The sequence below is a fragment of the Cuculus canorus genome, chromosome 5, assembly GCF_017976375.1.
Source record: "Cuculus canorus isolate bCucCan1 chromosome 5, bCucCan1.pri, whole genome shotgun sequence".
Classification (NCBI taxonomy): Eukaryota; Metazoa; Chordata; class Aves; order Cuculiformes; family Cuculidae; genus Cuculus; species Cuculus canorus.
The window spans coordinates 33,448,949-33,474,294 of record NC_071405.1 but is presented as its reverse complement, the minus strand read 5'-3'; the positions used below and the strand labels follow the sequence as shown (position 1 = coordinate 33,474,294).

Genomic DNA, 25,346 nt, shown 5'->3' with positions numbered 1-25,346 from the left:
ACTACAGCTCAAAACTAATTAATTAAAAGGGGTTTTAACTCAATGTCATGTGTCAAATTCATTTCTCAGCCACAGCAGGCACATTTACTATGTTGTTGAGTAACAATAAAAGGAGCTTTTAAATTAACTTTGGGTATCTGCCAACACTGAATTGAACTACAATCACCTCGTCTCCACCAAGCTTCACTACCTGGCAGCAAAGGTAAGAAACCGTTGGGTTTGCTGAGCTCTATCTCATCTCTGGATAATGAAACTACAAGCACTTCCATGCACGCTGCTAACTAAACAAAACTGAAATATAGCTGCAGTTTTTAACGGCACATTATGAGCACTTTAGCATTTGGATGTAGGAAAAAATATGCTAAAAGTATTTTTCATTTTGTCTCGTGCTTTGATTTTGTGCAAACATTCATAATTTTCCCAGTGTGGCTTTTCTATCATTTTTAAAAATAAAGTCAGCTGCTTTAAGAAAATGACCAAAAGCAAAAGATACTTATGACTTGCCCAGTAAGATGAAATCCATTTTTCAAGATTTGAATACTTCTGTAATCAAGCTATTGAAAACCTGCAGTTGCCTTTGATAGCAATTAAAAATGTGAGCATTCAGCATATTTGGAACTTTGTGACAGAAAAAATACTTCTTAAATGTGACTAAGTACACATACCCGACTGAAGTTTATAGGTTGCTGATGGAATGCCGATGTCAATTTTTGCTGATGCTTTCCTACAACAGAAGACTGGTTTATCCTTCCCAGGACAGACCGACCCTTTTTCAGTCGCTGGCACGTAGCATCTTCCAAGATATAAATGAACAATGTTAAGCTTTTGTTGTCACTATTCTAACAAAAGTTAGACAAAGTTTCATTTGTTTCAGCATACAGGGAGAAATAATAAAAATAATACACCAATTAAAATCAACAACGCAATTTAGAAGTGTTTATTACAGATTAGGAGATATATAGAGTAGTTAAACATCTTTTAATGTATTGGTTATTGAATAAAGATTTAAATTTCTATTCTTATCTACTGGTATAAGAAGAAAAAAAAAAACCTAACTTACCTGTATTCACAATCTGTCCATTAAGATGTAACCTATTTTCAAGTCTCATTGGTGGTACCACTACTGTACAAACAGCTGATTTGGTTTCAGGATTAACTGATGCTCTTGCTTCCTTATTTTTATTGGTATTAGCTACAAAGCCATTTTGCACAAATGGGCTGTCATGTCCTGAAGAGTCTGAAGCTGGGGAACCATCCACGGTATCACATCCACTTTCCTGTTCATCGTCTGACATACTATCAAAAAATAAAAGTATTGCATTGAGACAAATACATTTTTCAGAACATGGATGCCTTTTATTGAATTACCACCTAAAATTTATGGAAGTGAAACTATTCACAGGGGGATAGAAACGTTACATTTCAATTATCCAAACGCAAACATTCATATGGCAGTGCAACATGCAAACTCATTCTACCCATAAATTGTAAGACTTAGAGAAAGGAGATAACTTCTGCATAAAGACAAAGAGGTGTGCAACCCAACTCGCATCCACTTTGTAATTTATTTTTTAAATAGTCCTGTACTTACAACCCACCTGAAATTTAGATTTTCAGGTCAAATAAAAGGATGAAGAAGATTATTTCATTTCTTCCTGAATCAAAACCTAAAAGTCTCCGGATGGTTATTAGACTAGTAAATTAGAACATACTGATCTAATTTCCTTCTAGAAATCAGCCACATCCTGGAGTCTGTGAAAAGCCGTCCCTGGGGCCTGTGAGAGCCAGGACGAGATAGAGAGTGCTGAGGAAGCAATCTGCACAGCGGCAGGCAGCTCCCCCTCATCTGCATATCAACCATCAGCAGCTATACTAGACCTCATCTACTGAAAAATTAGGTCTCTCTGAAGCTCCTGCAGAGAGCACTGCCTCTGTGTGACTGGCAGATTCTTTTTCACAGATTCAGATTAATGAGACAAATACAACCCTCTATTCACACAGTGGCTATTTTGGCACTTCTGGTCTGTGAAATCCATGCTGGTTAAGTGGTGCAAACTCAATTATTCAACCATTACTTTTACTAAAGCAGCTGGAAGAGGAAACAGGTAGAGAAACCAACTCCTGATAATCGCTTTTGTAAACACTTATTGAAGCTCCACACCTGTATCAGAAGAAGAAAGAGCTAAGAAGATGGTAAATGCCAGCTGCCAGAAGCAAGACCACAGTTCAACCAGTGGAAACAGAACCAGATACCTTTTAGGCAGCAAGTAGTAAATAACGTGGAAAAGGAAACTAATTTGCAATGAGGTATATTGCCAGAAAAGATATTGATTTCATTTATGTATTATTTATTACACAAGTAAAAGAAACATCATGAACACATTACGGACACAATAAAAGATAAATTTAACTAGTTCTCAGATGGGACTGTGCCAGGTATAGATTATATAGATAGCAAGAGTCACTTAATGGAGGTAAAAAAACAGAATGAGGTCATGAACAAATAAGTGTTGATGCTAACAAAGTTCCTGGTTAGAGAGGATAGGAATGAGAATTGATAAGTTCTATAAACTAGAAGAAAATAGAAGTTTACATTACAAATTGGTAGAATAAATGTTGAACTTAAAACAAGCAAGTAACAACAGTGTATTCACTAAGCCCTAAACGTATGGTCACATCCTTTGGTGCTTTTATTGGTAAGGTCCTCAGCACAGTGATTAAATTAAGCCAATACAAATAAAACCATTTATATAATTTATTTTTTTGACACAATGACGGCCAGTACAAAAACCTGAAATCTTAGTCAACAGAGCCATTTCTGAATAGTTCTTTAAGTAACAAATAGTGATACTGTGACAACTACTGACCAATTAGTTGTATTTTTATACTCTTAACTTCTGATCCAAGTTACTAATTATACCATAGAATCATAGAATCGTTTGGTTGGAGAAGACCTTTGAGATCATTGAGTCCAACCGCACTTGTCCACCACTAAACCACATGACTTACTGTAAGTTGAATGCTAATGAAAGCAGAATCTGATGCTCTCCTTTGCTACTGATATAAAGTTGAATTACAGAGTGTTTGTTGCAATTCAAAGAGAACACTGTAAAATCAAGGAGGGCTTTATAAAAAACTTGCCTGAAGTTTTCCATGTTTTTATATTAGAGAATCTTATATGTAGGACTGACAATTTTAACTATCAATCAACAAGTAAGACTACCTGATACCCCCCAGTATAAGACATGTCTTGTTACCGTAATCTTTACTAAAGTTTAACCCTTTGAATAGAAATTCTTCAAATGCTTCTAGTTATTCGTTTGTTTTACAATCAGAAGTGACTTGAAAGTAGGACCAGGGAAATATACCTGGTATAGTCTTCTTATATAACTCTGGCAACCTTTTATATTAGCATCTCAAAAGTTCCAAAAACTGCAGAAATTTGTCTAGGATTATCTTCTAGATAAAGTTACCCTTAAAAAAAAGAAAAGTCTTTCCATGTGTTTGATCTAACACCTGTGTCTGCAGAATGAGTTAGGTCAGTTTAGGAACGTAACAGAAAACTAATCCACTCCAAATCCCATGTGACTGGATTAAGTGTAACACAAAGCTGCATCTTAAGCAACCTTAAAACCTTTCTCTAGGCCTAGCACTGAGCAGGCTATTACATCATCTCCTTAGAATATGCCTTCTCAATCCTGGACAGTGCAGAGAATAACAACCCACTACAACTTCTGGTGTATTCAGCATGCAATTCTGCAGAGATTTGTTCACTGAATCCCAAGATTTCAGGCCTTACAGAACCAAATGGATGTCAAAGTTGTGCATGCACAGGTCTTCTTTTATACACTCTCCCTTTGTTTTGGTTTTTTTTTAATGTGAGAGGATTGTGTTTATATAAACAGAATCATATATATATTAATTGTCCATTAAAAGCAACAATAAGTAAGGCTGTTCAAAATTTAAAACAAATAAAACTGCCTGTACAGACTAGCTGTTCCATTTCCTTGTTAATATGTGCTGTGATAGAATCTTCAATTATTTTAAACAAACCTTTTTTCCACCAGGAATCCAATTTTATTCATTTTGCACAATAAATCTTCTCTGAGTTTCAATCACTCTTTTCTATATATCAAGTTATTCTACAGAAAATAGGAAATTAACTGTAGAATAGAATTAAAAGAATTGCTCATGCTTATGGCAGTCACACGTTGCTTGGAAAAAGAAATTAACTGTACCCCTAGGTCACAGAATTTCTATGGGATATTAATAACTAATATTAAATCAACTTTTCACCAATTTTAACAACTACATGTTTCTTGTCAACATATTAGCACCTAAAGAGTGAGGACCGAAATAAGACAAAAAGCCCCAATCAGAACATCTCAAGTCAGTCGGAACTTCTGGCTGTGTCACAGGTCCATGTTTTGTGAGTATCAGAAAGACAGAATCTTTAGTGTCAAGCTCTCAGGTACTGTACCAAAAATGCCATTCATTTTCAGAGCTGCACTGAATGTTTCTCTAAGAGTGAATTTTGATTAATGTGCAAAAAATGAAGGCTTAAGTAGACATCAGGCAGCAAAGACAAAACTACTTAAAAGCTGCTCATATGAGCAGTGTTCACATAAGTGAAGCCTACATTTGGTAGAAGAAAAAAGGCATCAATGTCACTAAAGATTACAATACAAGATACCCAATGGGAGAAGAAGAGTGTGCAAAAATTCAACATGTTCTGGTAACTTCAAATCTGTCACATCCTACTTCGGCTTCCTTAATTTTTCAACCTTAAAGGTTTTTTGTTCTAAAGGAAGTTGCATGTAACGTGTTTATATTTTCTGTGTGAAGACCATTCATTCAGTGTTCTGAAAACTTCCAGCATCTCAAGATGGATGTTAGGAATGATAAAAGAACAGTCTACGCTGTGCAACTGCAGGCCAATAAATTAATTTTTAAATACATCATTTAGCCTCACCAGATGGCAACATAACAAAACTTTTGCATTTTTTATTATATACCATGTCTGCTGTACACTAGCATCTTTCTTTTTACTGAAAGGAGCACAGCTTTTTACCTGTTGGATCTCTTGCAAGGAGATGGACTAGACTGTCCCGAGGAGCTAGTACTCAGAGTGCTGTCAGGACTGCTGAGAGAGCACACGCGGTCAATGTTCAGGGTGTTCTGGCAGGCTTCACAGTCAAGGTTACCTTTACACCTACCACACAAAGAGAAAGTGAGCAAACATACCATCTTGCATTCATTCTTTCTGTATGTCACTGACTTAGGTTTAATTATGGAATAAAAAGGAGTTAAATGTTAGAAAAGTTCTCTTAAATGTAAATCAATGTTACTTCTTTTACATTTGAAAATACTAAACTAAACATATATTTTTTGAAACCTACTAAATGAATAAATTTTTTACTGAATCAATGCTAAAACAAGTAGATAAAAGATTTTACTACACAGTTCAGAGCCTTGAAACACTTGAAAAAATGTAGGTTTAAAATACAAGTTCATCCAGTTTGGGATCATTACAAGTAAAAATAAATAATTTAAAATGTTACAAGCTTCTTTAATAGCTTTGTGAAAGAAAACTCCTTTAGGGGAGCACACTCAGCATTTGCTTTTACACCAAAATGCACAGCTTTTCATTCTATTAGAGAAGTATCTTTTACCCATAGGTATGTAATATTATCTACTGGATGCTACTGCTAGAATGATAAAATTGATTATACAAAGCCATAAGACTAATATTCAACAAATAGGGTATGGCAGTATTAAGAAAAAAAGTACGCCAGACCTACAAGTATTCTGTTTTGACCAAATCTGTTACAAAATAATAATTAATTATTTGTTTCCTGTTACAAATGCCCAATGTACATAGATTAGCGAGGCACACTTTAGAAAGTATTTTTCACTTTCAAATAACATACAGCTATGGAGTTAACTTAGTGAAATTTGATTAGAAGTGCAATGTTTGTCTTTTTCTAACTGGGATTCATCAAATACAGTAGCTATGCTAAAACAAATATAATTAACATGTTAGTAAAAGTAAGCATCGATTCTTACTCTCTCAGTGAATGTGTTTGTCCTATGTCATCTTCATCTGTGTCACTGCTGATGGTGATCACACTGACTGCTGGGCTGGGGGAACTGGAAATGAAGATAGCCTGGCGCTGTTTGGTTGAGAGAGAAGAATCAGAGTCCAGCCTGACCGATGCTTCGCAACAGTTACTTTCCTGTCCTTCTGAGTTATGATTGTCCTGTGCTTCTATACAACTTATTCTCTTTACAGCCTTCAGATTAAGTATCTTTGGAGAAATAAAGGCTGAATTTTGGATATTGGTATTTTGCAACACATTGCTCCTGTGAAGAAAACACACCATTTGACATTTAGTGAATCTCTACCGAAACAGACCCGAAAATTGTACTAATTTCAACAAAAACAAAGAAAGCAATGCAGACTAAAAGATGAATATTAGAAACTAATACAAAGAAAACCAAACACACTCATAAATACTTGGCATACATTATTTCAGACATTAAAAAAAAAAATCCATAAAAATGCTAATAAAAGCTATGTTGTGACATCCAAACGAAGTAAAATCTAAGACTGAAATTCGCAGTGACATTTAATACAATACACTGAAAATCTGCTTTCTTAGAAACAAAAAAATGAAGCTAAAATCCCATTTGAGTGAAAAACAAGCGAAAAAAAAACTGGCCAGATTTCCTGCAAAGATTCTATAAAAGCTGGTAGCCTTTGGATGAAACCCTTGCTAACAACAAGGCTGCTGAAATTGCCCTCTGTAACCCATTCTTTCCACCTTTATCAAGCATCCCACACCTTTGCAAATACTTTGTATGGCAGTGGGGCATGTTTTCTTCATCAAGCAGCTCACGGATTTTTGGCTACCAGTGAAAGACAGTCTATTCTTAAGATCATTGTTAGGCATATTGCATCCCTGTTTCATAGTACTTCTTTATTTTTAGTTATCTAAAGCTGATATACCCTCCCACGCATCAGCTTAGGTATATCTCATTAGAGCTACCTCAATGTACTCTTAGACACTCCCAAAGACTAAAAAGAAAACTTTGTTATCATAATAGGCACATACTAATCAACAGGAACTAAAACCTCTTACTATGGCATGTATTTTTCCATCTAGTCTGTATTACCAAAGTAACACTGAAAACTTAGGACAGAAAGAACTGATTTTCCCAAAAGACCGTTTAAGTACAATTGTCACTAACAAACATGCCACTTTTACTGGCTATTCCCTTGGACCCTGAACAGTAACTACAGATTAACTATCTCTGAATGTTAGGTATATTTTACAAACCTGTTCTGACACAGTTTGTTCCTCTTGGTAACTGCAGGCTGAGGCCAGACAACATGTGCAATGCCCACACTAATTGGCTGAGGGGCAGACAAGGTTATCTGATGTGTTAAAAGAGGCTGCAATATCATTGAATTGTAATGGGTTCCCTGGGTAATCATCTTCCTGAGGAAAAATAAAGGAAGTTTTAAATCACAAGTCATCCGCATTGCATCCATAGATCTTTTTATACCAAAGCCATTAAGGTACTGCACAGAAATACGTGGACTTACCCCCAGTCTCCAAGCCTCTGTGGGCCAGCCACAGGATCAGAGGCCAGAGATGTAGCAGGAGCTGCCACTGGCGCTACTTGCTGCCATGCAGGAACCAGAATTTGCTGAGTCTGATTTGACCACGTCTGTTGCAAAGCAAAGAAGATTTTACGACACAAGACACAAGGGATGACCGAATTTACATTAGCTGCTTGTACTTCAGCATAAAACAGAAGAAGGACTGCAACAGAACTCTACAAATAATAAAACAAACAAGACAAACAAATAAGCCAACCTGAGAAAGGATTCCTGCTCGAATCTGTAGTGGCTGAATTGCGTGGGCTTGGGTCACCAGTGGAACTGCATTATCCACCCTCAGGGAGAAACTCGTGGGCTTACTATGGTTTGTAGGAATTCCTATGAGGAAGAAAAACACATATCCAAGCTTTAAGCAAAACACCCGTCTTGCATCTATTTTCTGAGCAAAGTACAAACATAAAGGATAATTTTCTAACATTTTACTATTTTTTCTTGATGTGTTTATGACCTAATTCCGTAATTTAAATTCTAAAGTCCAATAAATCAACACCAAAAAATATTTTTGTGCCATTACATGTCTGCACAAGTATTTGATGCTGTTATTTCCAGAAAGAACCACCAATAGATCCTATTTGGAAACAGACTACTAGAAAGCGGAATGACTTTAGCAGAAAGTTCTGCAAAGCTAAGCATTTTACTCTATCACAAGTTACGTTAAAAGTATTTGAAAGGCAGCAGATAAAAATAAGCAGAACTGAATTCCAAAGCTTCTCACAGCTGACTCCTGCACATCTCATGCTCTGCGTTTCCAGCTAGCTGAAATCCATTCCTCTCACTCTTACAGCTGGCAATGCCACCTGTATAATGCCCCTATTTGTTACCAACTCTTTTGCAGGAAACAATGTAAAATTTTCTGTGTACCTCACCAAATATTTGCAGTAGAATCCATAATCCTATTCTTCCCTTTAGTAAAGTAACGCAAACCATAGCACTGTTGGAGTATCACCAGAAGAGCATAAAAGGAACAAGACGCCTCTCATGCTCTGTATCAATTTCACTGTTGTCACAGGATACTCAGCAGATGTGCAGCAACACTGCAATGTTTACTAATAATAATAATTTTTAAGATAAAATTGCTAAACTAAAATGAAAGAAGATTTTTTCCAACAGATACTGCAAGAACAGTTACACTAGAAGAAAATATTGTCTAGGTAAATATACTAATTTCATCTTCTAACTGCACTTTGTGTCTTGTGCTTTCATCAAAGACTAAGCCAAGGTGTTCAGAGGTAACTACTAAAGAACTATTAAACTAAAGACTAAAAGTGGGTGTTTTTTTAAAAATCTTTACGATAAAGGATGAAAGAAAATCTTTACCTGATATAATTCTCTGATGTTGTAACAGAATACTAAGTTATAACCATGCCCTCCAAAGCTGTTAATTTTTAAATGCTGTTGACTAATTTTTTCCACACAGCCATCTAGAATAGCAACATCTTAACTCTGCCAGAAGTAGCGTGCTTTAGCACTTCAAATGTCTGACAGAGCGGCCAAGCAGGGAAACCTTGAAGCAGTGCCCGATACCATTAATACCCTCTTCCTTCCATGCCGGCAACTCAACTTGCCACCTATGTGTTGAAAACAATCTATTGCCGTCATTCAAGCTGTAACAGAACTTAAATCTGGAAATTTATTGTCATACTAAGAATTCAATATACAGATCACAGATAATGCATTTGCCTGTACTGTTTCCTTTTCTCTAATCAATTTATTCATTTAAATATAATCAAAACAGGAGGATTTTTTAATTACTGAATGTGTTGCTGTGTACAGCATACATAAAATTTAAATAAGAATTTATTCAGCCGAACTAAGTGCTCAGAAGGAATTCCAGATGAAGCTACGCATTTAGCTCACACAGCCTTTGACACTCTGCAGGGTGAATACTCAGAGCTTTCACGAGCTTCTGGAACCACCCAAGATAGATGGAGCAGTTACAAATAACATTACCGATAAACGCTGCTGCATCTGTCTTTATCAAAAGAGATAAAGACTTCCTGGGCTCTAAGTATAGAAGTGTCTTGTTTTGGTTTTCTTCAGAGTGAATTGAGTATGATACCTATAACTTCAAACTGTGGAGGGTGATCTAAGGAAGAATCCAGAAGTAATTCTTAAAAAAATCCTACTTCCTATAAATTCCATCATTTTAAGATCTAACATAAAGCTGAACATGACCAAGAGACATAAATTCCATCTTTGGAGATTTAGATGTAATCAAGCTAACTTAATAAGCAAACAATATAAGCTACCTTTCCCTCTCCATAAGTGACTATTACTAAGATAAGAAAAGCCTGTTTTCATCAGCTTCTTTCCCATCAGCCCATTATACACAGAAAAAACAAGTTGTGCTTCATGTGTTCTGAGATCTAACTGAAATTTTAAAGACCTCTCCAAAAAACAGGACCTACATTTGCATTATGAAAATAGAGGACAACTGCATTATTGTGCGTCCTTCTAGAGATGCATGTCCTTATATAATCTTTTTCTACACTGTGGAAATATTCTGTGTTAGCACCTTCAACTCACAGTATTCCAATGTTTCTGATAACTGAACCCTCAGCCAATTATTTCTTTCCATAAATACAAAATTGCATGCTTAAAACAATTTTATCCTTTGTAATACAAGAGAATTCAGCCAAGCTGCCCTTTCCTCCTCCCAGCACAATGCAATCAACACTCAAAGATTCAGTTATGTGTTTTTCAGCCATCAGAAAGCTGCAGCAGTTCTATCTGATATAAAACCATCACATCGCAAAAGCGACACCATTTATGTAGGGCAGTTACATCCTTAATTGAAGAGCCAAGTTCCAGATGTTTTCTTAAACATTCACTTGGAAGTCCAATTAAAAAAATATAACTTCATTATCCAGACAGATTTATCATAAGAACTGTTATATTTTCTTATCCTTATCTTTAGGATGCGCTAAGGATGTCGTGGAAGTAGGGAAGCAAATCCAAAATGAAACAAAGCAAAAAACCCACTCAAACAAAAAAAACAAAGCAAAGCAAATCACCACAACCAAAATAACAAATAAAAAACCCCAACACATACGACCACCAAAAAAGAAACAAAAAAAACTTTTTCAAAAACTCCACCTCAACACTGGTACTCTCCTCATCTTTCTTGTTTCCTCTCAAATTTTATTTCAGAATATCCTCCTTTCTTGCTTCAGCTTTCACATTGTGTCCCTCTATTTTATCCAAGATTATGTACATGTGTACACTTATGCATATATATGTGAGTGTGGTATATTAAAATGGACTCTGGATTTTCTGCAGATGCTCATTTGCCATTTCTTTCAGAAAGGTGCAAGGTATCTGGATCTGACTCACATCAATCAGAATTAAGTTCTTTGAAATATATAGCATAAGTGGATATAATGTAAAACAATTACTGCTGACAGACAGTAATGCTCATATTTCATGAACAACTACAATTAAACATACCTTGAATAGCTGGAGGACATATAATCAATGCCTGTTGGAAAACATCGTTGCAACCAAACTGAGCAGTTCCTGCCTGCAGTGGTATCCCTTGGTGCAAAATTGAATGGGCAGATGCAGTTAATGCCTATGGGAACACATTCAATACCAGTAATGTTATAACTGTGCATATAGATCTCTTACACATTTGTGCCACCAGCTTTTATAATAAACAACTAAAATAACTTAAAAAAATTAAAATTTAAAATACATTTCTCGGGCAGCATTCCCATTTGGCCACCGGAGGGCACTATAATACAGCACTGCTTTGCTACAGCAACCCCAGTTTGTAACTTAATTTTGAAACGCGCTGAATTCTAACCGTTGGTTTGTTTAAGCAAACAGTAGGAAAAAATGAGAGTAAAAGACAGAAGATTTTTTTTTTTTCACTTAACACACGTACTTTTTGCAATTATTAAATTAATTGGATAAACTGCATTAACTGGATTAAAAATATTAAAAAAAAGTTTTTACCTGACTTCTTACTGGAGCAATTTTGGTAAAGCTCGCAGTCAGATTAGCTGCACTGCCTGAGGCAACTGGTCTCATAAGTGATGCTTTATTGCAATTACTTAAGTCATACACATTTGATCTGCATTTGCAAACATCCATGATATGAAAACAGGACTTCACTCTAACAAAACCAGAAAAGTTGCTTTAATTAGAATTCCATGCTGTTAAAGGTATAAAACAATTTCACAGAACAAGAAAAAAAAAAAACAGTTCAAACCCACAGTTCCTAGTTTCACAGAACAGCATCATATAAAGAAGAAAAAAAGAAACACTGCTATTACTATGTTCATGTCAGGCCTTTGTAATGCATATTTTAAAATCAAGTAAAACACTGCTATTTCCCCCTCCATGCATCTATACGCCATTTTCTAACAACTGCATGCAAGCAGGGAAGACAGTAAGCTAAGTGGATGGAAAGCTCTTTCTTTCAGTGAAATGCTTGCACTTTAGAAAATCCAGAGTGAAATACACAATACCAGAATTGCAAGAAAACTTTTGATATATTCCACATTAATTGATGCATAAAAGAAGGTATCTGAGACATTCATCTCAAGCAGAAATGCTTGCCCTAGCTCTTCAGGACTGACAGGAACTAAGCCTCTTCATACTTCCAAGAATCAAGCCCAAGTTTCCGCAGTGTTGGAATTTTATCAACCAGGCATATATATGATAACTTAAAAATCTATTGCTCTAAATGTTACTTTTCAGAAAACAGCGAAGTTATTCAAACAGTTTTCTTGACTGAGTAGTTGCACGTAATATTGCAGGTGCTTGAAAGAATTCTCTAAGACAATACAAGAATGACAGAAGATTTTTCTCTCCGACAGCAGACAAACCAACACTATTATACTTATAAACCACTACAACAGAGAATTTAAAAAACAATTCTTGCATGTTACATACTGGTTGCTATGAGGGAAATCAAGGAGGTGCTTCATGGTAACAAAAGAATGGTTCAGGGTCTCAGCTGGAGTGATTCTTAAATCAGCATCGATCAGCAACATTTTCTTCAACAGACTGACAAACTCCCTCCTATCCGCCTTCTCTGCCAACAGGTCACTTCCATCCAAATCCATCACCATGTTCACCTGACAATGAACAAAACAGACAGAAGATATGCATATTGGTTTTATTGCTTTCTGCTATAAAATACTTACATTCAATGACTATATCATGTGGGACATGGTGAATTTGCTAGCTTAGCCCAGTACAGTTGCTTTGGAATTGGTGACTTTCTCCTGCACACACATTAATCCCCTCACACCCTCCCCAGCTAAAAAACCCTGAAGGCTTTATTCCAGTCTGTAACTTGGAATTTAAAAAGCAAGATTTGGGATGAAGATCTGTACATGGTGTAACTTAAATTACAGAGGCATTCTTCAAAACACAAATTCAAACATGTATTAATGCCAAATTTGCAAAAAGATTTGATTGTCTTTTCAGCATATGGAAGAGTGACAATTTTCCTTTTGTTACAGACTAGAGAGTTATAAAGCTACAGAAAGGTGAGGAAACCTTTCAGTTCAGGTTTGTTTCAAAATGAGAAAAAAATAAAATAAAAGGGTTTCCCCACCACAGGGACAAATACCATTGTTTAGCACCAACAATGACAAAGGAAAATCTCTATTAAAAGCTCGACGGACTGATATAGGTATCCATTTTCCTCAGATCAACATATACAAAGAAAAACGGATATGACTGATATACAATATATGATATACTAAAAGGTGCTTATTTCTAACTAGTATAATGTTTTAAAATCACATATTCCTTTTGCAAAGGAAAAATGCTTTAATACTCACATGCACTATATCATCCAAACTGTTGAAAATATATTTTCTGGCTTCTTTAGACTTCATACCTGTCTCTGCCTCGTGCTCTTCCAAAGTCTCAAAAAAACAAAGGAAAGCTGAGTTTAGAAGTTGACAATAAAGGTCATTGACAGCTACTTTACATATTTATTGGCCTAATAAAACTGGTTTTAAAAAAATTATTAGTATTGCAATTATGTATTTGTATGCTACTTTGCTGACTACTTTCATTTTCTAAACTGAAATATAAAAACAATTGAATTTCACGTCTGAGTGATCACAGTACTGAATTACAATAGATGGTTCACAAATCACACGGGAAGCACTGAGAGCCAAGCAAAAAGTTGTTTAATGAAACTCTTTCACATGCATATATTTTTATATATTACAGATTTTCTATTACTTTTATTTTACACGTTTCCTCAAACTCAGACCTTTAACTTCAAACAGCAGCAACATCACTGTATAAAAATAAAGTAAAAACCAGGCAGACTCCTCTCTTTGTTTTCTCTTTTGTTATTTTTATACTTTTATTTATTACACACACAACAGTAATTTAAATGAAGTATGAAACAAACAATTGAGTCCTAGAGAATGAGTGTGATCACCTATCGGGGATCTACAAGCTGGAATACCAATTTCTGTTACAAATTTATTCCTCCAACATAGACAGCACCAGGAGGCAAGTTTTGTTTGGAGCGTCTATGTTGCAGGAGGCAAGGCAGGACTTCAGGGGAAAAAAAATTTAACACACCAATTTCGGAAAAGTTTCCAAAATTAACTTTGAAAAAAACTGTGAGTAATGATCAACAGTTGGTACCAAAACTCCTTTCTTCCCTCAATACAGCATTTATTCTGCTGTGAGAGATTCAACCTCTGAAAGGCAACTGCTACTGAAAATGGGGAGGACTGTTTGCATCAAGAGCTCATTTAGGTTCTCCAAAGCCAGATGTAAACTGTCACCTAATGATCAACCACCCGAAAAGAACAGAAAGCTGGAATAATCAGGACAGTGTAATCGGAGAATCCTTACATAACGCGACTGGCAGCATTATGCTGGGCAGCACCAGCCCCAGCCGGTCAGCCCAACGCATGCCAGGGATTGACCAAGTTACTGCAGGGAGTTACGCAACTTGTGCTTTGAGCTCCTCAGCTGTTTATTACTGCAGAAATTTTATGTCAACTGTAACTGTTTCCTGACTCCCCAAGCCCTCCGTTAATTTGGTGAAGCAGTGCCGTGACATAGCACAATTTTAAAAAAATAAATGTTTGCATAGGAAATTAAAGCTCTACTTATGGCCAACATGCAATGATGTTGCTTGGAGAGAAGGAAGGCGTGCAGAACATAAAAGTACATCTTTTAAATTTCATCTGCTTTCACTGTACTGCAGCTTTCAGCCAACAACTGTTTTACGATGAGATCTGAGCAATGTGAGCTGTACATAGCCATATTGTTTCTTCATCCCACTTCTCTGAGGAACTTCTGGTCCTGAAGCTCAGAGATCAAATTTTAAACGAAAGCAAAAAGCAGTGACCAAGCAAGAGAAATTTAAAAAAAAAACACCTCATTCAGTATCTCTGGAGATACAAGTCTTAATTTGAAATCAATGCTCTCTCCTCAACTGGCACCCACCCGCGCACTGGCCACCCAGCCACGAAGCTGCATCAGAGCTGCCCCTGGGTCAGTCAGCAGGGAGGAAACCAGGGTATGAGCTCAGAGTGGTGGTTCTAGGGAATGGGAAAAATGGAAGGGATATAGAGCCTGGACTGACAAAAATCACAGGAGATGTGGAAGGGAGCTAACAATGTCAAACTGAACCTTGGCCTCTTTGCTAACAAAATAATATATTGTTTTCTACTATATTATACTGCTTACCTTTAATCTCCAACTGGAATATGGTGTATCCGTTTCTCTACAGAAAAATCTTGAAGTTTTCGTTCCCATGCTTAACAGCTGCTCTCCTGGCAAACCTTGAGTCTGTGAAATGTAACGAATCTGAGAACAAAAAATTAAAAAAAAAAAGGGGGAAATTATTTACCTCTGATTTTGAAAATCTGATCTGTACAGTTGAAAACCCAGCATCTCGTTTAAAAAAATGGCAAAACAAATGACCCTTAGAGCACAGTAGTTCGACAACCACATCTCATAGATGAGATAAACCTAACGCTCAGCGCTTGATACTGCGCTCTTCATCTCTCAGAGAAAGCCATACGTAAACAAACCTTTGAGGTGACCTATATAAGCAAGCTTTTAAGTTCAGTCAGAGAAATGAGAAGCTGGGGAGAGTGGCTGTCACCACCTACTCAACCCATTCAAACCCTAAACATAGTATTCTCATTCTAAACAGGAAAATTTGTAGGAGTGCTTTGCTTTGATCATTTTTGATCATTTTTTTGGCCATACTCTCATTATACAATGCTATAAAAGTTCTTCCTGTTTGCTGTTTCCAGTGTATCAGTCTTTTGCATGTCTGACACAACTGCATCTCCAGCAAATGTTCCCCTGGAAAGAGAGTGCATGTACAACCTCTGTTCTCATCTCAGAGAATCTGCTACTGAACACGATGGGAATGGATCAGCTTTATGCCTGAAATGGTCAGATGCTCTTTTCCACTGAAATAATTAACATGTATTTATTTTAGAAGATAATGTACTATACATTTTTCACTAACTTTCTTATATTTGATGATACAAAGTGTTACCTAAAATAGTTAAGATTCAAAGCTTCAACAGAAACCTGTTGAAACAACACATTACAATGTGTTTTTAATTACTGTGCATGCAATGTTAAATCACTGTACAACGGGGGGAAGCAACCCCAGAAATATTTCTTTAGAAATTAAAAAAGCCTTCAAGAAAGAAGAATTAAAAAATAACTGGCAATAACTGAAAATTGAGCTTGTTGCAGGTTGGGATGGAGGGAGACTCCTCAGACGGGACAGGTGAGGAAGGAAAGGTAGTGGGGTAGCCCTCTATGTTAGAGTTTCGACAGCTTCAAAATCTCTGACGGTGATGATAGGGATGAATGTCTATGGGTCAAAATCAGAGGTTCACCTAATAAGGCAGGTATCGTGGTGGGAGTCTTCATCCTGTTACAGACCAGCCAGGATGAAGAGGCTGATGAGTTATTCTATAAAAAACTAGGAGAAGTCTCACAACTGCTAGCCCTTGTCTTTGTGGGAGACTTCAACTTACCAGATGTCTGCTGGAAGTGTAATATGGCAGAGAGGAAACGGTGTAGGAGGTTTCTGGAGATCCACATGGGACCAAGTGCACCCTTAGCATGTTTGTGGACAACACTAAGCTGGAAGTGTCGATCTGCTGGAGGATAGGGAGGCTCTACAGAGGGATCTAAAAGGGTTGGATTGATGGGATGAGGCCAACGGGATGAGGCTTAACAAGGCCAAGTGCAGAGTCCTGCACTTGGGACAAAAGAAACTCGTGCAGTGCTACAGGCTTGCAGAAAAGCGGCTAGAAAGCTGCCTGGCAGAGACAACCTGGGGGTGTTGGTTGACAGCTGACTGAACATAAGTCAGCAGTGTGGCCAGGTGGCCAAGAAGACCAACAGCATCTTGGCTTGTATCAGAAATGGTGTGGCCAGTACTCTGCACTGCTGAGGGGACACCTTGAGTACTGTGTTCAGTTTTGGGCCCCTCACTATAAGAAAGACATTGAGGTCCTGGAGCATGCCCAGAGAAACGTAATGAAACTGGGGACAGGTCTGGAAAACAAGTCTTATGAGGAGTGGCTGAGGGAACTGGGGTTGTTTATCCTGGAGAAGAGGAGGCTAAGGGTCCCACACTTCCATAGAAGGGCTACTTGGAAAAGATATAGAGAGGCCAGGGAATAAGAAAGAATGGAAGAAAGGAAAAAAAATCAAAAGGAGAGAGCAGAGAAATATACCAAAAGAGAAACAGGGAGATAAGATGAGTTCAATGGAAGACAGAGGACTTGAGAGCTAAGAGCATCCAAGAGGAAGAAAACTGATGGGCCCAAGAGCGGCTTCTGCTGAAAAATAAGTGACAGACCAAAGCCAGGCAAAATAATGCAATGCTGCCAACTTTTGATATTTGGTTGCCTCCATAATTCCCTACATCAGCGAGTAAAGAGAATACCACTCTGACCAGAGGTCATTCTAGAGTTTTCTAAGCACATTATCAAATCTAAGAAATTAGGGGGGAAAAGACAATGCATTTATTAAAAAATTTAGCAGCTAAGCACCTGTGCCTGTTTTTAATGAGTATTAAAGCTCAGAAGACATGCGTATTTTTGACTGAGAAGTACAGCTGCTACTGGATTTAATCACAAATTAATGTAATAATTAAGAGCTTCCTTTCAGGGGCTGGCTTGTTGGTCCCCCATGCCAGGGGGAAATGCAGCACAAAGGCCTTGCCTGTTCATTTACTCAGTGACAGACACTACGTAGTAGGAAGAAAGAATTTCCTTGGGAGCCACCTCTTACAACTGCTGTACTTGTGCATACTGAGGAAAACTCTGAATCAAATTTCTCTGGAACAAGCTTTCCAGATCTGCTCCCATCACAACTTCTCCAACATGAAGATCAGGCAAGTTGCTAGACAAATTATTAATTGATGCTTCCAGCAAACTTGAATGTTGTGTCCGTCTTTAACTAGATGACTTTTAAAGTCAGTCTTGACATTCAAGCAGAAATTCTTATGGGCATCAAGATTAACCCCTAATCCATACAGTACTTTGCAAAAAGTACAGCACCTTGGAAGGTTGCTGTCATTGGTGACAATGATGTTTACTTCTACTGTCCGGTAGTATCTAGAAGTCAAGCCATATTGGTTGGCCCTGGGCCTATAATGGCAAGAACCAAGTGACAGGAACACACTGCCTTCAGGAACCTGGCTGTCTAAAACTTAGAAAAGATGGTCCAATGAGCACTATAAAGGCAGACGCTCTGTGCACCGTAGTAAACTGCCTTCCTCTGCCTGGGTTTCGTACATGACAAGATGGCTGTGGTACAGTGGGGGAAAGAAGGCCTTTTCTTTTCACGAGACTTCGTATCATTCCGGAAAAAAATCCTCATACTCATGAGACTGAGCTTTGACTGTTACTGCTCTCCGTACAAAATAGCTCACAGCTATGAAAGCCCATCAGCACACGTTAACAGTCTGGGCTGCTGCCATTGTGACAAATCACAAGATAATTTGAGGGCAGAATCGGGACACAGGCAGTATTCTCCACCATTCAAATCCCTACTGAATCATAAGATGCAGTCCAAAGCCACATTTCACATCCAGAAGCAGCATCTGCCTACATGTGACATTATGACCAGAAGACCATGAACCAGACTTACAGGTCCTTCCTCAGCCACAGCAGCATCCCTTTTAACAGCTACTTAAGCACTGTATGGGGTCAAAAGTGAAATTATTTCTGGCAATCATACATTTTGGCACTTTTTTGGAAAGTCCAGATCGTTTCCTGCAGTTTCTTTTAAAACAAGAGGTGAATAAATTTGTCAAGTTCTTGGAAATTTTTGAGACAGGATTACAGATTCTTTCCAAAAACAAATGACTTCACTTTCTCCTTAAAGAACATGATGAATTACATGGTTGTTAGTTGTTTCCTCCTTCATTCTCCAATTTAACAGCAAGACCCTGCACAAACGTCTTCTAAATGCATCAAGGGCTTAACTCCTGTTCCCCTTATAGCCTACTTCCTACCCATGAAACACTGAATTTTGTGTAAATGAAGGAAACTGAAGTATGAAATTCTACCAAAGCCAACACAAAAATCAATATATATCCCAACAGTGGTTTTAATAATAGGATTTAGACAAGTAGGTCTGATATGTAAGCATGGGGAGCCAAAAGCTCACTACATGAAGATCAGGATTTGAATAACCTGAACAACAAGCTGGAGGAACTGCCCCTGAAGTGAATGTTGAATCAAAGATGTAGAAGTTAGTAACAAGCCAGTACTACTACATGTGGGATTTTCATGAGTTTTCCTCACTTTCAACGTTCAAAACCAGTCAAGGATAGTCAGAGTGCTGATCACATTCTTTTCAAATTTCACATTATGCTAGAAAATTAAAGACTTCTCTCTCTTAAATGTTTTAAATAGAAGATGTTCTACATCTTTCATTAGAAACATCCTTTTTTAAAAATCAGCTCACTAACGCCAACGGTGTCAGTAGCTGAAAACTCCAACAACAAAAAAACACAGCTTCAACTCCTTTAAGCTTTATCACTGCATATATACAGTATTATGGCAACATTTGATTCTCATTCATCGTGAGGTATAAGCTCTCAAATCTTTGAGCTATGGCGGATTTCCAGAAAGCATCAGGAAGTATTCAGAAAGCAACCAATCCCAACATCTGAACAGACATTCCAGAGTCAACCCCACTCACGGGAAGCAAAAGAGGGATTTACAGTGCAACGATAGCAGCCACAAACTTTGGCTTCCATCAGAAAAAGCAGCTGCAATACTAATATTTATTATGCAAGACAGGAAAAGAAAAAAACAAAACAAAATAAATTTAACTTCAAATCAGAAAAGGAGCACAATACACACCCCAGTCTAGAAACAGGATTTATGTTTCTAGGACAACCAATAAGACTAGATTAAAAGTATTGAACAGACTTGAAGAAATACTACTTTAATAGGGGATGTTATTAACATTTGAAATGCTGGATTTAATAATCTGAAATTCTTAAATTGCAAAAAGTGTGCATATGCTTGTGAAATTGATTCTACTACCTGGTCATATTCCAGTGCTCCTGGGTACAGTGGCCATCCAAGAAACAGCTCTGCAATCACACACCCTAACGACCACATGTCTATGGCTTCACAAAACGGCAATCCCAGTATGATCTCTGGTGCTCTGTAAATTAAACACGGTTACTGAATTTCTTCCTTAGGGAAAAAAAGTAATTCAACAATCCAACATGACAAAAAAAACCCCAAAAATCTGTTATTTGAAAACACAGGCTAGTTATTTCAATAAAATCATAACATCAGAAATCGCGTTTTTTTCTAACCTAGATAATCCATGGTAAAATTTTGCAGCTCTGAGATGTTTTTTACCTACAAGTATCAGATTGCTGCATACATCAAAATAATTGATATATCTGAAAAACAGAATGTCAGTGATTCAACATTGCCATTCCTCCACTATGTCCCAAATGATTCATCCGCTCCACGTCACATGCCTGTAACTACATTCTAAAGACAAAAGTCATTTATCTCAAAAACAAATAAACAAAAAGTTTATCTGAAAATACATTTGCACACTTTCCAATTGGACAGTACACTTAAAGCTATGTAAAATATCAACTTAATTACATAACTGCAAATCCCTTAATGCACTCAAATCAGTTCAATGTGATCAATTTCAAAATCACTTAAATTAAATCACTGCCTTTACTAAAGAGAGCAGGTCTTATTTTTTACGTAAAACAAATGTGAATTATTTAACCAATGGCATTTGAATTTATTTCTGTACTCAAGAACTAGAAAAATTAGTACTGACACAGCTGCTAAAGTGACATTTAATATTTCTCTTCACAAGTATTTCACAGATATCCACTTTAATTGCATTTGTTCTTTTTAAACTCTTCCTCCAGGTTCATTCAAGCTATTAACAAAAGGAAAAAGAATTAAAATATATCTGCACGCTAATACAGAAAGAGGCTCAGAGACATAAAGTATTATTTGAAGTATCACACTATAAAGTGATTTACTTTTAAAACAGATAATCTGTCACCAGCTTAACACACCACAGAACAGCAGGAAAGGGGTTGAAACTAACAGGGTAGTTCTCATTGCAGCTGGGCAGAACAGTAGCATTCAGCTGACCAGGTAACATGCTGTTGGGGAAAACTGTGATCTCTCACCTATGTAGAAACTTAAAAATCTTACGTATCAGGACATGCTGGTGCATCATATTGGCACTCCACATACAAAACAGAAACTCTGACCACAGTAAATTCCCACATTCTCATTTATCTTCTCCTCTGACGTTTCCCTTTATCAAAATATTCTTTAATTCACCAAAAGGTACTGGATTGGGAACAAATTCCTATTTTCATGCTACAATGGGACAGAGAAGCTGTTTTGGAAGAAGACCAAGAGCTGAAGCACCTCCACCCCTTTTCGCACGGAGTATATGTCAGAAACTGTATGCAGATATGCTCCAAGCTCCAAGGATGCATATTCACCACCAGGTAAGGTCTCCCAAGGCTCTGCCCCATCCCTGACCTGTGAAACCACCTGGGCTTCTGCTACATGGAAAATCCGAGACTTTCCACAGATAAGAAAGTCTACAGGACAGGATATTCTGTTAAAAATTTATGTACTTTCCATTCATGCCAGTGCTTCAGTTCTTCCTATAGTTGTCACAAACTGTTTCGGATGCAATTATACGAAGGATAAATCTTGCCACACTGGCAGTGAAACTGGAGAGGCTCAGTTTTCCACTGCCTTCAAAGATTTGATTACAGTAAACTTCTAGGGATCAAACATAACATATTTTTGTAATGCAGGATCATGACACTGCACTAAGTATTAGCTGGTTTCGTTATCCGAGAAATAGATTTAATACATCTAGATGCTGCAAGGCTAGAAATAACCGTAAGAAACATCTGCCTTCAGCCACTGGCAGGGTGCCAGCCTGCAAACGGTTGTTACAGATCTCTGTTAAAATATGAATCCTTTTGTTGTATTATATTACAGCCCTGAATAGCTAATGAATATACACACAGCCTATGGATATAGGGGCTTTAACAAATGCTTCTGCTAAAATAAGCTCTTTAAAACCTCTTACATTTACTCAACAGTTAATATGTGCACCGTATAAAAATAGCCACAGTCAGTCAGTCTGTCGCTCATCTCTTTGGAGGGTTAGGATTGTAAATAAAAGTAGTATAAGGGTAGATGCAATGACAAAAAAAAAAGAACATTTACTGTATTTCACAATATAGTAATCTGTTAGTTTTTCATGGCTTCCAAATAGTTATGCAATAACAATAAAAGTGCTACAAAACCAAATAAAAAAAAAAGATGTATTTAAGGAGAGGCAAGACCGGTGCTCCTCAATTTCCAAAACCTGACCTACTACCCAGAATGGAAGAGGAAATACATGTACAAATACATTCTACAAATACAAGCAAGGCTACCCGCACCTTACCACAGTACAGGGAACAAAATAAATTTTTGGGCTAGCATGAAGTGAGGAAGATGAACAGCTGCTGCTCCACAAAACGTTAAGTTTGCTGTTTTTTCAGGTTCAACACCTCTTACTATGGCAGCCTGCTGGTCCTTAAAATGGACCAACTCTCCCACAGCAGAAAATGTTACAGGAGAACTTGTACTGGGTTTGATTGTGTTTAGGTTGGTCTTAACCAGCTCAAACATTTTTGATAAAGGAAAATTGTTAATGCTCAAAAGCACATTCTTCTCTCTCTCCTTTTAATCTTCCAGTTAAAAATCTGTCTGGAGAATCGGAGAGGAAAGAGTTAAAGAGGGAGTCATTCTTCAATTTTTATTTTTTTAAGATGATCTACAACTCTTTTTTTCATGTAAGAAATATTTTTACATGCAGCCTAAAAGGAAGGCATTATCTTCCCTATCTATAGCCACAGATATTAAGTGGTAGGAACTCCAGATGTCCCAACACAGTCACTTTAACAGCAGACTACTCAAAAATGACTGTAACTTAGTACTTCTCTCTCTCAAAACACCACCACACACACTACTGCTTGGTATCTACTGACATATGACAAGGTACTCAATACACCAGAAGGTACTGTAGTCCCCAACTTCATCCCCAACTTAGTAAATAGTATCTGTTTTCCCATACCAAGTCACAGGGAGGACAACAGAATTTTCTAAACTTCTTAAGGATACCAAAACTTAATTTAAATGTACTTAAACGAAATTAAAAGCAATATTTTACAGAGCAAGCATCTATTTCTCTCTTATCAATGTTAGTTTCTTACCAATCGTAAAGAAGCACTAATTAAAAATATTAACTGAAAACTTTATTTAGAATTTAAAAAGCAGTATCACTACTCTGGAAAGATTCCCTTTAACAAGCAACAATTCCTAGATTAACACATTTGAAATCCTCCTTTCTCACTTGACACAGCACAGCTCAAATCAGCTCCCTTGAAGCAGACTTTTCAATTGGATATATTTAAAAAGATGAAAGATGCAAATGAATGTTTGCTTCAGCTGCTTGTTTGTATAGTCACATTTCTATTTATTACATCATTATTTATCATTATTTTATTACACCTATTCCACAGCTTTTTGTAAGCTTATGAGGAAAGAAACCACATAATTTGCTCCAATAACATGCTGAAAGACCAGAACATTTCATGAAATAATTCAGCTTCAGCACGTCAGACAGCTTAGAATGAAGCAACACAATAAAAAAATCTGGCCTGGACAGGCGCACACTCTTCTGGGTTGAAAACTGGTTGGATGGCCGGGCCCAGAGAGTGGTGGTCAATGGAGTTAACTCCAGCTGGAGGCCAGTCACAAGTGGGGTTCCTCAGGGCTCGGTACTGGGTCCAGCTCTGTTCAATGTCTTTATCAATGACCTGGATGAAGGCATTGAGTGCACCCTCAGCAAGTTTGCAGATGACACCAAGCTGGGAGGAAGTGTCGATCTGCTGGAGGGTAGGGAGGCTCTGCAAAGGGATCTGAACAGGCTGGACTGCTGGGCCGAGACCAATGGGATGAGGTTTAACAAGGCCAAATGCCGGGTCCTGCACTTGGGGCACAACAACCCTATGCAGCGCTACAGACGGGGAAGAATGGCTGGAAAGCTGCACAGAAGAGAAGGACCTGGGGGTGCTGGTTGACAGCCGACTGAACATGAGCCAGCAGTGTGCCCAGGTGGCCAAGAAGGCCAACGGCATCTTGGCTTGTATCAGAAATGGGGTCACCAGCAGGTCCAGGGAGGTTATTCTCCCTCTGTACTCGGCACTGGTGAGACCGCACCTTGAATACTGTGTTCAGTTCTGGACCCCTCACCACAAGAAGGATGTTGAGGCTCTGGAGCGTGTCCAGAGAAGAGCAACAAAGCTGGTGAGGGGGCTGGAGAACAAGTCTTACGAGGAGCGGCTGAGAGAGCTGGGGTTGTTTAGCCTGGAGAAGAGGAGGCTGAGGGGAGACCTTATTACTCTCTACAACTACCTGAAAGGAGGTTGTGGAGAGGAGGGAGCTGGCCTCTTCTCCCAAGTGACAGAGGACAGGACAAGAGGGAATGGCCTGAAGCTCCGTCAGGGGAGGTTCAGGTTGGATATCAGAAAAAAATTCTTCACAGTAAGAGTCATTGGGTACTGGAACAGGCTGCCCAGGGAGGTGGTCGAGTCACCTTCCCTGGAGGTGTTTAAGGAACGGGTGGATGAAGTGCTTAGGGACATGGTTTAGGGAGTGTTAGGAATGGTTGGACTCGATGATCCAATGGGTCCTTTCCAACCTTGTGATTCTGTGATTCTGTGAAATAATTCCTTGAGGAAGGACTAAAAACCAAGCAAGCAAGCAAGCAAGACCTAAACCCTAGCACAGGAACAGGAAAATTCTTCCAACCTGTACACTGGGGTAACAAAGAATAAAGAACAATAGTTAGCCATATTAAAAAAATAAGTCATAACAAAATCTGTAAGAAGTCAAGGCATTTCAAATTATCATTACCTAGAAGACTTCGGTCAGAAATCCAATTCAGAATAAAAGTTAAATAAAAATACTAAACCTCGACAGTTAATGTACACAATAACAACTAGTAACAGCAGAAAACAATAAAACCAGCAGCTTCCTGGAACTGCCAACTTTATGAAAAATTCTGCCAAATGCACAATCAATTTCTCCAA

The 25,346-nt window shown here is 37.7% G+C and overlaps 1 protein-coding gene across 2 annotated transcripts in view; it reads right to left on the bottom strand.

Annotated features, from left to right (window-relative positions):
- HIPK3 (homeodomain interacting protein kinase 3) overlaps window positions 1-25,346 on the bottom strand; it is an 80,557-nt gene that overhangs the window by 4,981 nt on the left and 50,230 nt on the right. For both annotated transcript variants that reach the window (XM_054067247.1, XM_054067248.1), the window contains exons 3-15: window positions 20,227-20,350; window positions 15,371-15,490; window positions 13,486-13,572; window positions 12,587-12,771; window positions 11,645-11,804; window positions 11,135-11,258; window positions 7,884-8,005; window positions 7,610-7,734; window positions 7,341-7,502; window positions 6,067-6,363; window positions 5,072-5,212; window positions 1,061-1,296; window positions 666-793 (exon numbers count right to left, since the gene is read on the bottom strand). In XM_054067247.1, coding sequence (XP_053923222.1) covers window positions 666-793; window positions 1,061-1,296; window positions 5,072-5,212; window positions 6,067-6,363; window positions 7,341-7,502; window positions 7,610-7,734; window positions 7,884-8,005; window positions 11,135-11,258; window positions 11,645-11,804; window positions 12,587-12,771; window positions 13,486-13,572; window positions 15,371-15,490; window positions 20,227-20,350 — 2,011 coding nt within the window. The remainder of the gene's footprint in view (window positions 1-665; window positions 794-1,060; window positions 1,297-5,071; window positions 5,213-6,066; window positions 6,364-7,340; window positions 7,503-7,609; window positions 7,735-7,883; window positions 8,006-11,134; window positions 11,259-11,644; window positions 11,805-12,586; window positions 12,772-13,485; window positions 13,573-15,370; window positions 15,491-20,226; window positions 20,351-25,346) is intronic.